Source organism: Capricornis sumatraensis, chromosome 1 (assembly GCF_032405125.1).
Source record: "Capricornis sumatraensis isolate serow.1 chromosome 1, serow.2, whole genome shotgun sequence".
NCBI lineage: Eukaryota > Metazoa > Chordata > Mammalia > Artiodactyla > Bovidae > Capricornis > Capricornis sumatraensis.
The window spans coordinates 95,245,321-95,259,398 of record NC_091069.1 but is presented as its reverse complement, the minus strand read 5'-3'; the positions used below and the strand labels follow the sequence as shown (position 1 = coordinate 95,259,398).

General features: G+C 38.9%; 1 protein-coding gene across 1 annotated transcript in view; it reads right to left on the bottom strand.

Moving 5' to 3' along the window:
- Window positions 1–14,078, bottom strand: part of ALMS1 (ALMS1 centrosome and basal body associated protein) — a 189,251-nt gene that overhangs the window by 110,759 nt on the left and 64,414 nt on the right. Inside the window, exons 9-10 of the mRNA XM_068972319.1 lie at window positions 6,077–10,987; window positions 4,923–5,056 (exon numbers count right to left, since the gene is read on the bottom strand). Coding sequence (XP_068828420.1) covers window positions 4,923–5,056; window positions 6,077–10,987 — 5,045 coding nt within the window. The remainder of the gene's footprint in view (window positions 1–4,922; window positions 5,057–6,076; window positions 10,988–14,078) is intronic.

Below are 14,078 nucleotides of genomic sequence, written 5' to 3'. Positions count from 1 at the left end.
TTCTGCTTTATTGACTATGCCAAAGCCTTTGACTGTGTGGATCACAACAAACTGTGGAAAATTCTGAAAGAGATGGGAATACTAGACTACCTGACCTGCCTCTTGAGAAACTTGTATGCAGGTCAGGTAGCAACAGTTAGAACTGGACATGGAACAACAGACTGGTTCCAAATGGGAAAAGGAGTACATCAAGGCTGTATGTTGTCAGCCTGTTTATTTAACTTCTATGCAGAGTACATCATGAGAAACGTGGGGCTGGAAGAAGCACAAACTGGAATCAAGATTGCCGGGAGAAATATCAATAACCTCAGATATGCAGATAACACCACCCTTATGGCAGAAAGTGAAGAGGAACTCAAAAGCCTCTTGATGAAAGTGAAAGAGCAGAGTGAAAAGTTGGCTTAAAGCTCAACATTCAGAAAACGAAGATCATGGCATCTGGTCCCATCACTTCATGGCAAATAGATGGGGAAACAGTGGAAACAGTGTCAGACTTTATTTTTTTGGGCTCCAAAATCACTGCTGATGGTGATTGCAGCCATGAAATTAAAAGACGCTTACTCCTTGGAAGGAAAATTATGACCAACCTAGATATCATATTCAAAAGCAGAGACATTACTTTGCCAACAACGGTCTGTCTAGTCAAGGCTATGGTTTTTCCACTAGTCATGTATAGATGTGAGAGTTGGACTGTGAAGAAAGATGAGCACCGAAGAATTGATGCTTTTGAACTGTGGTGTTGAAGAAGACTCTTGAGAGTCCCTTGGACTGCAAGGAGATCCAACCAGTCCATTCTGAAGGGGATCAGTCCTGGGTGTTCATTGGAAGGACTGATGCTAAAGCTGAAACTCCAATACTTTGGCCACCTCATGCGAAGAGTTGACTCAATGGAAAAGACCCTGATGCTGGGAGGGATTGGGGGTAGGAGGAGAAGGGGACGACAGAGGATGAGATGGCTGGATGGCATCATCGACTCGACGGACATGAATTTGAGTGAACTCTGGGAGTTGGTGATGGACAGGGAGGCCTGGCGTGCTGTGATTCATGGGGTCACAAAGAGTTGGACATGACTGAGTGACTGAACTGAACTGAACTGAAAAGTTGTCTATAAGAAACCCACTTCAGGGACTTCCTTGCTGGCACATTAGATAAGAATTCACCTGCCGATGTAGGGGACACAGGTTCAACCCCTCATCCAGGAACATCCCACATGCCAAGGAGCAACTAAGCCTGTGTGCCACAACTACTGAAGCCTATGCTCTGCAATGAGAGTGGCCCCCACTCTCTACAACGAGACAAAGTCTGTGTGCAGTAACAAAGGCCCAGCACAGCCAAAAATAAACTTTTTTTTTTTTTTAAAAAAGAGACCTCACTTCAGACGTAGGGATACGTACACACTGAAAGTGAGAGGAAGGAAAAACGTATTCCAGGCTAATGGAAATCTAAAGAAGGGTAGAGTTGCAATGGTCTTATCAGACAAAAGAGACTTTAAAACAAGGACTACTAAAACAAAGGTCACTACATAATCATCAAGGGACCACTGCAAGAATTAAGATATAACCATTATAAATATATATGCATCCAACACAGCAGCACCTCAATATGTATTGCAAATACTAACAGCCATACAGGGAGAAATCAATAGTAACACAACAATAGTGGGAGACTTTGTAACACTCCACTTTCATCAATGCACACACCATCCAGAGAGAAATCAAGAAGGAAACACAAGCCTTAAATGATACACGAAATCAGATGGATTTAATTGATAATTATAGAGCATTCCATCCAAAAGAAGCAAAATAAACCTTCCTCTATGTCCACACAGAATAGCCCCAGTAACAATCACGATCTGCGCCACAAAGGGAGTCATGGGTAAGTTTAGGAGGACTGAAGTTACATCAAGCATCTTTTCCAACCAAAACTGAGATTAAAAATAAACTACAAGAAAAAAAAATTATAAAACAACACAAACAGGTGGAGACTAAACAACTTGCTAATAAGCAGCCAATGGATCACTGAAGAAATCAAAGAGGAACTCAACGGCATCCCTGGTAGTCCAGTTGTTATGAATCTGTCTGCCAATGCAAGGGACATGGGTTTGATCCCTGGTCTAGGAAGATACCACATGCTGCACAGCAACTAAGCCCGTGAGCCACAATTAGTGAGTCTGCACTCTAGAGCCCGCAAGTGGGAACCACTGAGCCCACGTGCTGCAACTACTGCTCTGCGACGAGAAGCCATCACACTGCAATGAAGAGGGGCCCTCGCTCGCTGCAACTAGTGAAGGCCTGCGCTCAGCAACAAAGACCCAGTTCATCAAAATAAATGACTTTTTTTAAAAGAGGAACTCAAAAAATACCTAGAGACAAGTGAAAATGAAAGCACTGCAACCCAAAATCTGTGCAATGCAGCAAAAGGAGTTTTAAAAGGAAACTTTATAGCAATACAGTATTATCTTAAAAAAACAAAAAATCTGAAATAACCTAACCTCACACCTGAAACAACTAGAGAAAGAAGAAAAAAACATAAAATTAGTAGCAGGACAGAAATCATAGAGATCAGAGCAGAAATAAATGAAATGGAGACAAAGGAAACAACAGCAAAGATACATGAAGTTAAAAGCTAGTTCTTTGAAAAGATAAACAAAATCGATTAACCTTTACTAGACTCATCAATTAAAAAAGAGAGGACTCCAATCAATAAAATTAGAGATGAAAAAGGATAAGTTACAAATGACACCACAGATATACAAAGGATCATGAGAGACTTTTACCAGCGACTGTATACAAATAAAATGGACAACCTGGAAGAAATGGACAAATTCCTAGAAAGGTACAATCAGAGCTGGACTGTGAAGAAAGCTGAGTGCCGAAGAATTGATGCTTTTGAACTGTCGTGTTGGAGAAGACTCTTCAGAGTCCCTTGGACTGCAAGGAGATCTAACCAGTCCATTCTAAAGGAGATCAGCCCTGGGTGTTCTTTGGAAGGACTGATGCTAAAGCTGAAACTCCAATACTCCACCTCATGCCAAGAGCTGACTCATTGGAAAAGCCCCTGATACTGGGAGGAATTGGGGGCAGGAGGAGAAGGGGACAACAGAGGATGGGACAGCTGGATGGCATCACCGACTCAATGGACATGAGTTTGAGTGAACTCCGGGAGTTGGTAATGGACAGGGAGGCCTGGCGTGCTGCGATTCATGGGGTCGCAAAGAGTTAGACGCGACTGAACTGACTGAACTGAACTGAAGGGAAACAAAAGCAAAGATAAGCTAATGGACTACATCAAACTAAAAAGCTACCACACAGCAAAGGGAACTACCAATGTAACAAAAAAGGCAGCCAAATGAATAGAAGATATCTGCAAACAATGAATGTATCTAACAAGGCATTAATACCCAACATATACAAAGAATTCATACAACTCAAATAAAAAATTCAGACAACCCAGTGAAAAAATGGGCAAAGGTTATGAATGACATTTTCGTTAAAAAAAAAAAAGACACATAGACGGCTAACAGACACACAAAACAATGCTCAACATCACTAATCATCGGAAATGTAAATTTTAAAAAGTCACTAAAATATCAACTCATACCTGTTAGAATGGTTACGAAAAGGACAACATATAAGACGTGTTGAGGAGGATATGAAGAAAAAGGAACACTTGCGCACTGTTGTTGAGAATGTAAATTGGTGCAGCCACTATGGAAGACAGTATGGAGGTTTCTCACAAAATTAAAAATATAGCCATCACATGATCCATCAATTAACTTCTGTGTATTTTTCCAAAGAAAATGAAACACTAATTCAAAAAGACATATGCACCCCTATATCCATTTCATCATTATTTCTAACAGTCAAGATATGGAAGTAATCTAAGTATGTACATACATATATACCACATGGTTAATATACCATAAAAAAGAATGAAATCTTGCCATTTTAAACAATATGGATGGACTTAGAGGGTACTACAGTAAGTAAAATAAGTCAAAGATAGACTAATACTGTATGATTTCAATTACATGGGGAATCTAAAACATAAACGGACAGACGTAATAAAACAGAAATAGTCTCATGGACAGAACAAACAAGTGGTTGCCAGAGGGGAGGCAGACAGGAGGGAAGAGCAAAATAGGTGAGGAAGGCTAAGATGTACAAAATAAATGAGTCATGGGGATGAAATGTACAACATAGAGGGAATATATCAACGTGTAAAATTAAAATCCAATCTAATTTATACTATAAAAACTGATAACCTTTTCAAAACTGATGAGCTATGTAAAACTAAAATCCAATCTAATTCATAGTTTCAAAAACTGATAACCTTTCCAAAACTGATCAGCCAAATAATTATGCTATATCACTGACAATTTTCTAAGACACTGTATGAATTAAGTCATTAAGTGTACATATCTGATAGCTATATCAATTTTTACAGAATAGCAGTTATGGATTTAAAATAGATAACCAACAGGTCCTACTGTATACCACAGGGAACTCTGCTCAATCTTATGTGGCAGCCTGGATGGGAGGGATTTGGGGGAGAATGGATACATATAAACAACATTGTTAACTGGCTATACTTCAATATAAAATTAAAAGTTAAAATAGTAACAGTTGTCAATTATTGAGTACTACCTAGATATCACACACCCCAGCATTTTATAGGCATTATCTCATGTAAGCCATAGCATAACCCTATAAGAGAGATATGTCCCATTACTATTCATAATAGCAGACAAAATCTGTAGAATCAAATTCTTAAATCTTAACTTTTGAAGACTTAAGACCCCCAACCCTTTAGCCAAAGACTATCAGTGACTCAGCAGGAGTCATCAATGCCCAGGTAAGAGATTCAAATTACACACCCTTTCTGTCACATTTTGTCTCTTAATTTTTAGATTTCTTTTATACCTTGGACAAGTCAGTTGTTCTCCCTTGACCAAACAACTTTGCTTTGATCTCTTCTACTTTCCTCCTGTCATCTTCATTTAATTCTGAAATGGAGTAGCCATATTCATGAGCCATATTAAACTTCAGATTCCAGGCTGGAGAGAAAAGATAAAAGCATTCGAGATAATACAGTGCAAAACTATCAGAGATTACAAGAGCAGAGATCATCATCAATATAGCCAATTTAATGCCTACCACAGTGCTTAGTAAACAGTATGTGCTCTCCATTTTATAATAAACTATTCGAAGTTCTTGAGAGAGATAATTTCACTGAAAAGTCAGATTTAAAAACAAATAAAAACATATTCTACAGACATTTCTCCAATGAGGCCACTTGAAATGTAGTATTTAGCCAATTTCATCTTAATCTTCCTGCCAATCAAGAGTCCCTTTGTCTCCCCTATTAGCTCCTGCTACAGTCTTTGCCACTTCCACAGTTGTTAATATCTTAAAATATTAACAACTGGGAGTTTCTGGAGAATCAAAATAAGCACAAATGATCAAAAGAATGGTATAGGAAGCTGACCTCTAGAGATTTCCAGGTAGGCCTGAATTGCTTAAAAGTTGCCTTCCAAAATATATTTATTTGCCATGCTATCTCTAAAGATTTTTTTTCTTTTTTAATGGAATTCTAGAATTTAGAGATTAATGGAATTTAACTCTAACCCAAGTTTTAGTGTTAAATACTTTCATTCAGTTTTTCCTAATGTCTATCTAAGATCTGCTTTAAGAATCTCATTAGAGAAGGGGATAGAAAATATACATAAGTTCTTCTAATGAGTATTTTATTGCCTCCACAATGAGGACAATACAATGAAAAGATTAGGAAAACATTCAAGCTTTAGGAGTTTGGAAACCCAAATTTTCTTACTTTTCTTCAGACACCAGAACTTACAGTTCCTTAAGACCTCAAACTAGCACTATTAATACTGTGACTTCATTATTGGTTAAATGAGTTTATTCTGGGATGCCAGTAGATAATGCAATCATTTTAACAGTTGTACAAGAACAGTTCTACAAGAAAATTATCTAGAGCATCAAATATTTAACTTTAAGCAAATTATTAAACTATGTTTGAGTTTGACCTGCCTTTATAACAAATTATCTTTTCCTACCTCGTGCTCGTACCCGAGATTCCTCTTCCTCTGCATTTTTGAGTATCTGTTTAGCATGGTTCAATGAGGATTCACATTTCAGAAGGTTTTTCACATGTGCAGCCAGTGAATCTACACTGCTTCGACCACCATCATCACTCTCTAACACCCCCTCTTCCTCTCTGCTGTCTGTCATGCTTGTCTTGGGTGAAGAACATGGAAAGAAATTTAGAAGCACATCAGAAACTGACTCCAAGGAATTACTGTCCCATGAGCAAGAACTTGCATCACTACTTGAATCACTTTTAATGATAGTCATCATAGGGATAACAATCTTATTCCCAATGGTTCTACTATACTCTTCAGGTTCAGATCTCATTACAGATCTGGCTGCCCTATATTGTTTAAGGGTTTCATCAAATGCCACTCTGGCTTTGCCTTCTGCTTCCTGTAAAGGACTTCTAACTGTAGTTGAACTAATAAACTCCCAATTTTCAATGCCTCTCTGGCATTTCAGATTCGTCTGTGTGCTAATATCCTTCTGTATACACTTGTTGTTTGGGCTTTCTTCTGTGAATGGCTGTCTCTGAGACAAATCACCATTAGATTCATCAGTTGTGAGGGGTTCTTTGAAGCAAACCATCTTCTTAGATTGTATAAATGAAATATCACTAACATCTCTGAAAGGGACAAGGGGAGTAGGAAAATTGTATCGTCTTAGCGCTATATTTTCTGCTTCCATTAAAAGTGTCTGAATCTCTTTAAGAGTTTTGGAACTGTTTTCTGTATCCCGCATTTCCTCAGAGCCAACATCTTCAAAACCAGAAGATTCTGGCTTACTTATTACAACTCTACCATCAGCCTGAGAATTTAAAGGCATATTATTTGAGACAACACTGGTGTGAGAAGAATCCAAATTATCTGTTAGCCTTTGAACATGATGTGAAACAAGTTTGTGCTTCTCACTATGTGAGTAAGTACCAGGGGGACCTGTTGATAACCCATTAATCTGATCAGCTTGCCCAAGACTGCTTGAGAACTTCAGGTTATCTTCAGCTAGATGTCTTTCTGGGAAATCCTGATGGTACAATATAGCTGGTTTCTCTCTATGTGAAAAGGAACTAGGAGGAACCACTGGTAACACAGTTTTTTTGTCAGCTGGTCCAGGAACTGATGAAACCTTCAGTGAATCTTCCCTTAGATGTTTATCTGGCAGTTCCTGTGGGTAGAAAATATTAGATTTTTCTCTGTGTGAATGGGAACTAGAAAGAGGTATTGGTATCTGAGAATTCACATCAGTTGGCTCAGCAACAGGTGAAATCTTCAGAATATCTCCACTTTGATGTCTATCTGCCAACTGCTGTTGCAAGAAAATACTAGGCTTTACTCTCTGAGGATAAGAATCAGGGAAACCTGTCAATAATGGAGCCTTCTGGTCAGCTGGCCCAATTACAGTTGAAGTCTTGGGCTTCTCTCTATGTGAGTAGGAACCAGAGGGGGTTAATGGTAACTCAGTCTTTTGACCGTCTGGTAAAATCTTGAGTTTCTCTTTATGTGAGTAAGAACTAGAAGGTCCTATTGGTATCTCAGCATTCTGATCAGCTGGCCCAGGAAGAGCAAAAACTTTCAAAGCTTCCTCAGTAAGATCTGGTAACTCCTGCTGGTAAGAAAAGATGGGACTCTCTCTCTGTGAATAGGAAGCAGGGGGCACAATTCGCACACCAATGGTCTGGTCTGCTTGTCTAGGAACCCCTAAACCTTTTAAAGCATTTTCATTAGCATCTGGCAACTCCTGCTGGTAAGAAATAATGGGCTTTTCTCCATATGAGTAAGAAGTAGAGGTTACTGGTGGTATCCCAATCTTCTGGTCAGCTGGTCCAGGAACCTCAAAAATTTTCAAAGCCACCTGAGTAAGATCTGGTGACTCTTGCTGGTAAGAAATGACAGGCTTCTCTCTATATGAATAGGAACTAGGTGGTACTGTAGGTATCCCAGTCTTCTGGTCAGATGGTCCAGGAACATCTGAAACCTTCAGAGCCTCCACAGTCAGTTGACTGTCAGGCAAGGCCTGCTGGTAGAAAATAATGGGTTTTTCGTTATATGAGAAGGAAGGAGAGGTTACTATGGGTATCCCAGTCTTCTGGTCAGCCCGTGAAGGAGTATTTGAGACATTCAGAGCCTCTTCAGTAAGGTATGAATCTGGTGAGATCTGCTGGTAGAAAACAATGGGCTTCTCTTTCTGTGAGTAGGAAGGAGAGGTTACTATAGGTATCCCAGTTTTCTGGTCACCTGTTCCAGAAACACCTGAAATTTTCAGAGCCTCTCCAGTTATGTGGCTATCTGGCAACTCCTGTTGGTAGAAAATACTGGATTCCTCTCTATGTGAATAGGAACCAGAAGGTTCTGATGTCCCAGCCTTCTGGTCAGCTGGTCCAAGAACAGCTGAATCTTTCAGAGTCTCTTCAGATAAGTGACTGCTGGGTGAGGCCTGCGTGTAGAAAATACCAGGCTTCTCTCTATGTGAGTAGGAACTAGCAGGCAGTAAGAGGACCCCAGTCTTCTGGTCACTTGGCCTTGATGCAGGTGAAACTTTCAGAGCTTCTTCAGTTAGACTACCATCTGGTAACACCTGCTGATAGGAAAGACCACTTGGCTTCTCTCCAAATAAGTAAGACCGAGAGGACCCTGTTATTATCCCAGTGTTCTGGTCAGTTGTTCTAGGAAGAGCCGAAACTTTTAGAACCTCTTCAGTTAGAAGCCTGCCTGGCAACTCCTGCTGGTAAAAAGTAATGGGCTTCTCCCTGTATGAGTAGGAAGTAGAGGGTGCTGTCTGTATGCCAGTGTTCTGGTCTACTGGTCCAGGAATAGCTGAAATTTTCTGAGTATGATCACTTAGATGACTGTCTGGCAACTCCTGCTGATAGAAAAGACTGGTCTTCCCTCCATGTGAGTAGAAAGCAGGGGGCACTATTGGTATTCCACTCTTCTGGTGAGCTAGTCCAGAAACAGCTGGAACTTTCTGAGCCTCTTTAGTTAGATGACTGTCTGGCAAATCCTGTTGGTAGAAAATAACGGGCTTCTCTCTATGTAAATAAGAAGCAGAAGTTATTATAGGAATCCCGATCTTCTGCTCAGCAGGTCCAGGAGCAGCTGAAGCTTTCTGAACTTGTTCAGTTAGATGACTGTCTGGCAATTCTTGTGGGTACAAAATACTGGGTTTCTCTCTATGTGAGTAAGAAGTAGAGGGTATGACAGGAATCCTAGCTTTCTGCTCAGCCAATCCAGGAACAGATGAAACTTCTGGAACTTCGTGAATTACATGAACGTCTGGCAACTCTTGCTGGTACAAAATACTGGGCTTCTCTCTATGTGAATAGGAAGCAGAGGCTACTGTTGATATCCCAGTCTTCTGCTCAGCCAATCCAGGAACAGATGAAACTTTCTGAGCCTGTTCAGTTACATGACTCTCTGGCAACTCTTGCTGGTAGAAAATATGAGGTTTCTCTCTATGTGAATAGGAAGTAGAAGGCACAGTAGGAATCCCAGTCTTCTGCTCAAGAGGTCCAGCAGCAGTTGAAACTTGCTGAACCTCTTGAATTAGATGACTGTCTGGCAACTCTTGTTGGTAGAAAATACTGGACTTCTCTCTATGTGAATAGGAAGTAGAGGGTACTGTAGGAATCCCAGTCTTCTGCTCAGCCAGTCCAGGAACAGATGAAACTTTTTGAGACTGTTCAATTAGTTGACTGTCTGACAATTCTTGCTGATACACAACACTGGGCTTCTCTCTATGTGAATAGGAAGCAGAGGGTATTGTAGGAATCCCAGTCTTCTGCTCAGCCAATCCAGGAGCAGCTGAAACTTGCTGAACTTCTTGAATTAGATGACTGTCTGGCAACTCTCGTTGGTACACAACATTAGGCTTCTCTCTCTGTGAATAGGAAGTAGAGGGTACTATCGATATCCCAGCCTTCTGCTCAACCAATCCAGGAGCAGCTGAAACTTGATGAGCCTCCTGAATTAGACGTCTGTTTGGCAATTCTGGTTGGTAGAAAATACTGGGCTTCTCCTTATTTGAGTAAGAAGGAGAGGTTACAGTAGGAACCCCAGTCTTCTGCTCAGCCAATCCAGGAGCAGCTGAAACTTTCAGAGTCTGCTCAGTTGGATGACTATCTGGCAATGTCTGGTGATAGAAAATATGAGGCTTCTCTCCATATGAGTAAGTAGAGGATAGAGTAGGCAATCCACTCTTTTGATCAACCGGTCTAGGAGAAGCCAAAACTTTCAGAGCTTCTTCAGGTAGCTGACTGTCTGGTAAGACTTGATGGTAGAAAATACCAGGCTCCTCTCCAACTGAGTAAGAACTAGCAGGCACTATTGGTTTTCCAGTCTTTTGATCAGCTAGTCCAGGAAGAACTGAAACATTCAGAGACTCTTCAGTTTGATGACTGTCTGGCAATGCCTGTGGGTAGAAAATACTGTGCTTCTCTCCAAGCGAGTAGGAACCTGGAGGAACTGTAGATAGACCTGTCTTCTGGTCACCAAGTCCAGGAACAGCTCCAGCTTTTAGAGCCTCTTCAGTTAGATGACTGTCTGGCAAGGCTTGTGGGTAGAAGATATTTGGCTTCTCTCTTTGTGAGTACGAACTAGAGGACACTGCTGCTATTCCAGTCTTCTGGTCAGCTAGGCCAGGAATAGCTGAAATTTTAAAAGTCTCTTCAGTTAGACGACTGTCCGCTGAAGTCTGCTGGTTGAGAGTATCAGTATATCCACCAATATTCTTCACTTGAGGAGACCTTCCAGCCAATTGAGGAAAGTCCTCAGGGGACAAGGATAAAAGAGATACAGTGTCTGAATCTTCAGGAAAGGTAGTGATGCCTGGTTTAAAGGTGGACTGAGGAATTTCAGCTGTGCCTCCTTTAGAAGTATCCCCTAAAGAAAAAAGCATTTGTTAATATTTTTAATATTATAAATAAATACACACACACACTTACATATATAGAATTAAAATGTATTCCTTTTAAAGAAATCAGGCAAGCTTTTCTTCTACCAGCCTTTACACTACCAGAAAGGACTCCAAAAGGAATAACTCACCATCAGAAGAAATAAAGATTTACAGATAAAGATGTTAATTACAAAGTGATTTATAACAACAAACTAATGTGGAAATAAATATTCAATGAGAGTAATTTTTTTTAAATAGCAGCATATATATTTTATGAAATATTATGTGGAGCTTAAAATTTAGATTTTAAAGAATTTTCATTATGATGAACAAATCGTATCTACTATGGCATCTGATTTCATGCTACTTATAAGCTAATAAGTTAGCCTGTTACTGTGTCATGTATGTTGTCAGAAGAAAAAAGACTTCTCAATCAAAGACAAATACTTTATTCCATGGGATAGTAAAGGAAAATCAACTTATTTTCAAAAATTCCCTTTCACCTAAGTCATATGATGGCAGAGCAATATAGCCCAGATGGAGGCTATACATGCAATGGATTTAAATGATTCTCCTAATAAACACACTGTGAATAAAATATGTATTTCTAACTACATGAAACTCTAAAGACTCTAAAGGTTACACTAAAAAGTTTGAAATTAATTCTATATGACATGGGGAATTGTTGACTGATCTGATCAATACTGCAGAAACAGATTCAGGATGAGTGGAAGGAATAAAAGGGTAAGCAGTACCATCTAAAAGAACTTTCTGCAACAATGGAAACATGCTATATTTGTATTATCTAATGTGCTGTGCTTAGTCATTTAGTCACGTCTGACTCTTTGTGACCCCAGGGACTGTAGCCCACCAGGCTCCTCTGTAAGGGGATTCTCCAGGCAAGAATACTGGAGTGGGTTGCCATGCTCTCCTCCAGGAAATCTTCCCAACCCAGGGATCAAACCCAGGTCTCTGGCATTGCAGGTGGATTCCTTCCCGTCTAAGTCACCAGGGAAGCCCAACATTGCTGGAGTGGGTAGCCTATCCCTTCTCCAGGAGATCTTCAGACCCAGCAATCAAACTGGGGTCTCCTGCATTACAGGCAAATTCTGATACTGTATTATCTAACACAGTAATTCTAAATGAAAGTAGATCTGAGTAATGGTGAAAAATAAATAACTGCAATAAAAGTAACAAAATTTGACATTCACTTGGTGATTCAAAAAAATGAATGTTTACTCTGTTCTAGCCACTGTTTTAGATATAGGAAATAGAGCAGTAAACAAAGCTTGCATTCCAATTCTGCCTCAGAGTTTACATTCTACTAGAAGAAAGCAGACAATAAATTATTAAAACCTGGTATGACAGATGGTGATAGATGATTAATATATACAGCAAACATGATCTATACCTTACACAGAGGGAAAGTAAGTTTCAAAGATGATGAAGCAACAGTGCTTTTCATTGAGAAGATCTTGTTAACTTGCAGATTCTGACTAAGTGGGTCTGGAATGAAAGCTGAAATCCTGCATTTCTAACAAGCTCCCTGATAATGCACAATACTATTGACCCTCAGACTACATTTTGAATAGTTGTACCTTTTTGACAAAAACAGGCCCTTTAACCCTTTAATTCTAACTCTTAATTCTGAACTCCTTTCACTAAAACGAATTGCCATTCTAAAACCATTAATGAGTTTTAAAACAAAAAAAGTAGCTGAATATATGATGAAACAGGTTGAGTTAATGACTAATGATTGCAAAACTAAAGTACCAAGCAATAACTCGTCAAGAAAACTAAAAACGAATATAAGCTACACAGTAACTTGAGAAGGAATATGGGTTACAGAAATCTTTGTGAGGAAAAAAAACAGCTAGAAAATTAAAATCAACACAGGCTGACAAAATGAACAACCAATGGGTCAAAGAAAAAAATCAAAAAGGAATTAAAAAATACATACCTGCAGACAAATGAAAATGGAAATATGCCATACTAAAACTTAAGAGGATACAGCAAAAAGTTCAGAGAGAAGGTTATAGCAACAAATAACTACGTCAATAAATAAGAAAAACAGCAAATAAACATCTGAACTTTACAACTCAAAGAACTAGAAAGAGAAAAATGAAGCTCCAAGTTAGAAAGGAAGGAAATAACAAAGATCAGTCTGGAAATAAATAAAATAGAGACTAAAAAGACAGTGTAAAAGATCAATGAAACTAAGGACTTGTTCTTTAAAAAGATAAACTGACAGTCCTTCAGCTAGATTCCAAAGAGAAAAAAGGGACACAAATAAACTAAGAAATGAAAAAGATGTTACAAATAATAGCACAGAAATAATAAGGATAAGAGGCTGCTAGGAACAATTATGGACTAACAAATTTGACAACCCAGAAGAAATAGATAAATTTCTAGAAACATGTCAATACAATCTACCAAGTCTCAATCATGAAACAAGAAATCTGAACAGACTAGTAAGGAGATTGAATCAGTACTCAAAAGCATTCCAACGAATAAAAGTCCAGGTCCAGAATTTATAGAACTGAATTCTATGAAACATTCAGAGAATTAAAACCAACACTTATCAAATTTTTCTAAAAAGTAGAAGAGAGAACACTTCCAAACTCACTTCACTAAGCCATCATTACCCTAATACCAAAATCAGACCAGGACATTACATAAAAAGAAAATTACAGGCCTGATAAATTTAGATCTAAATTGAAGACTTGATAAATTTAGACCTAAAACTCCTCCGTAAAATATGAGCAAACCAAATTCAACAATACATGAAAGGGGTGCTATACCATAATCAAGTGGAAATTATTCCAGGGAACATTAACAAATCAATCAGTGAAATACACTTTGTTAACAAAATGAAGGATAAATTATATGATCTCAATATACACAGAGAAAGCATTTGACAAGATTTACTACCCACTTATAATAAGAATTCTCAACAAAAGGGATATACAAGGAATGCACCTCAACATAAAGATTATATAAGATCACATTCAAGGGTGAAAAGCTAAATACTTTTCCTCTAACACTGGGAAGAAGACAAGGATGCTCACTCTCATCACT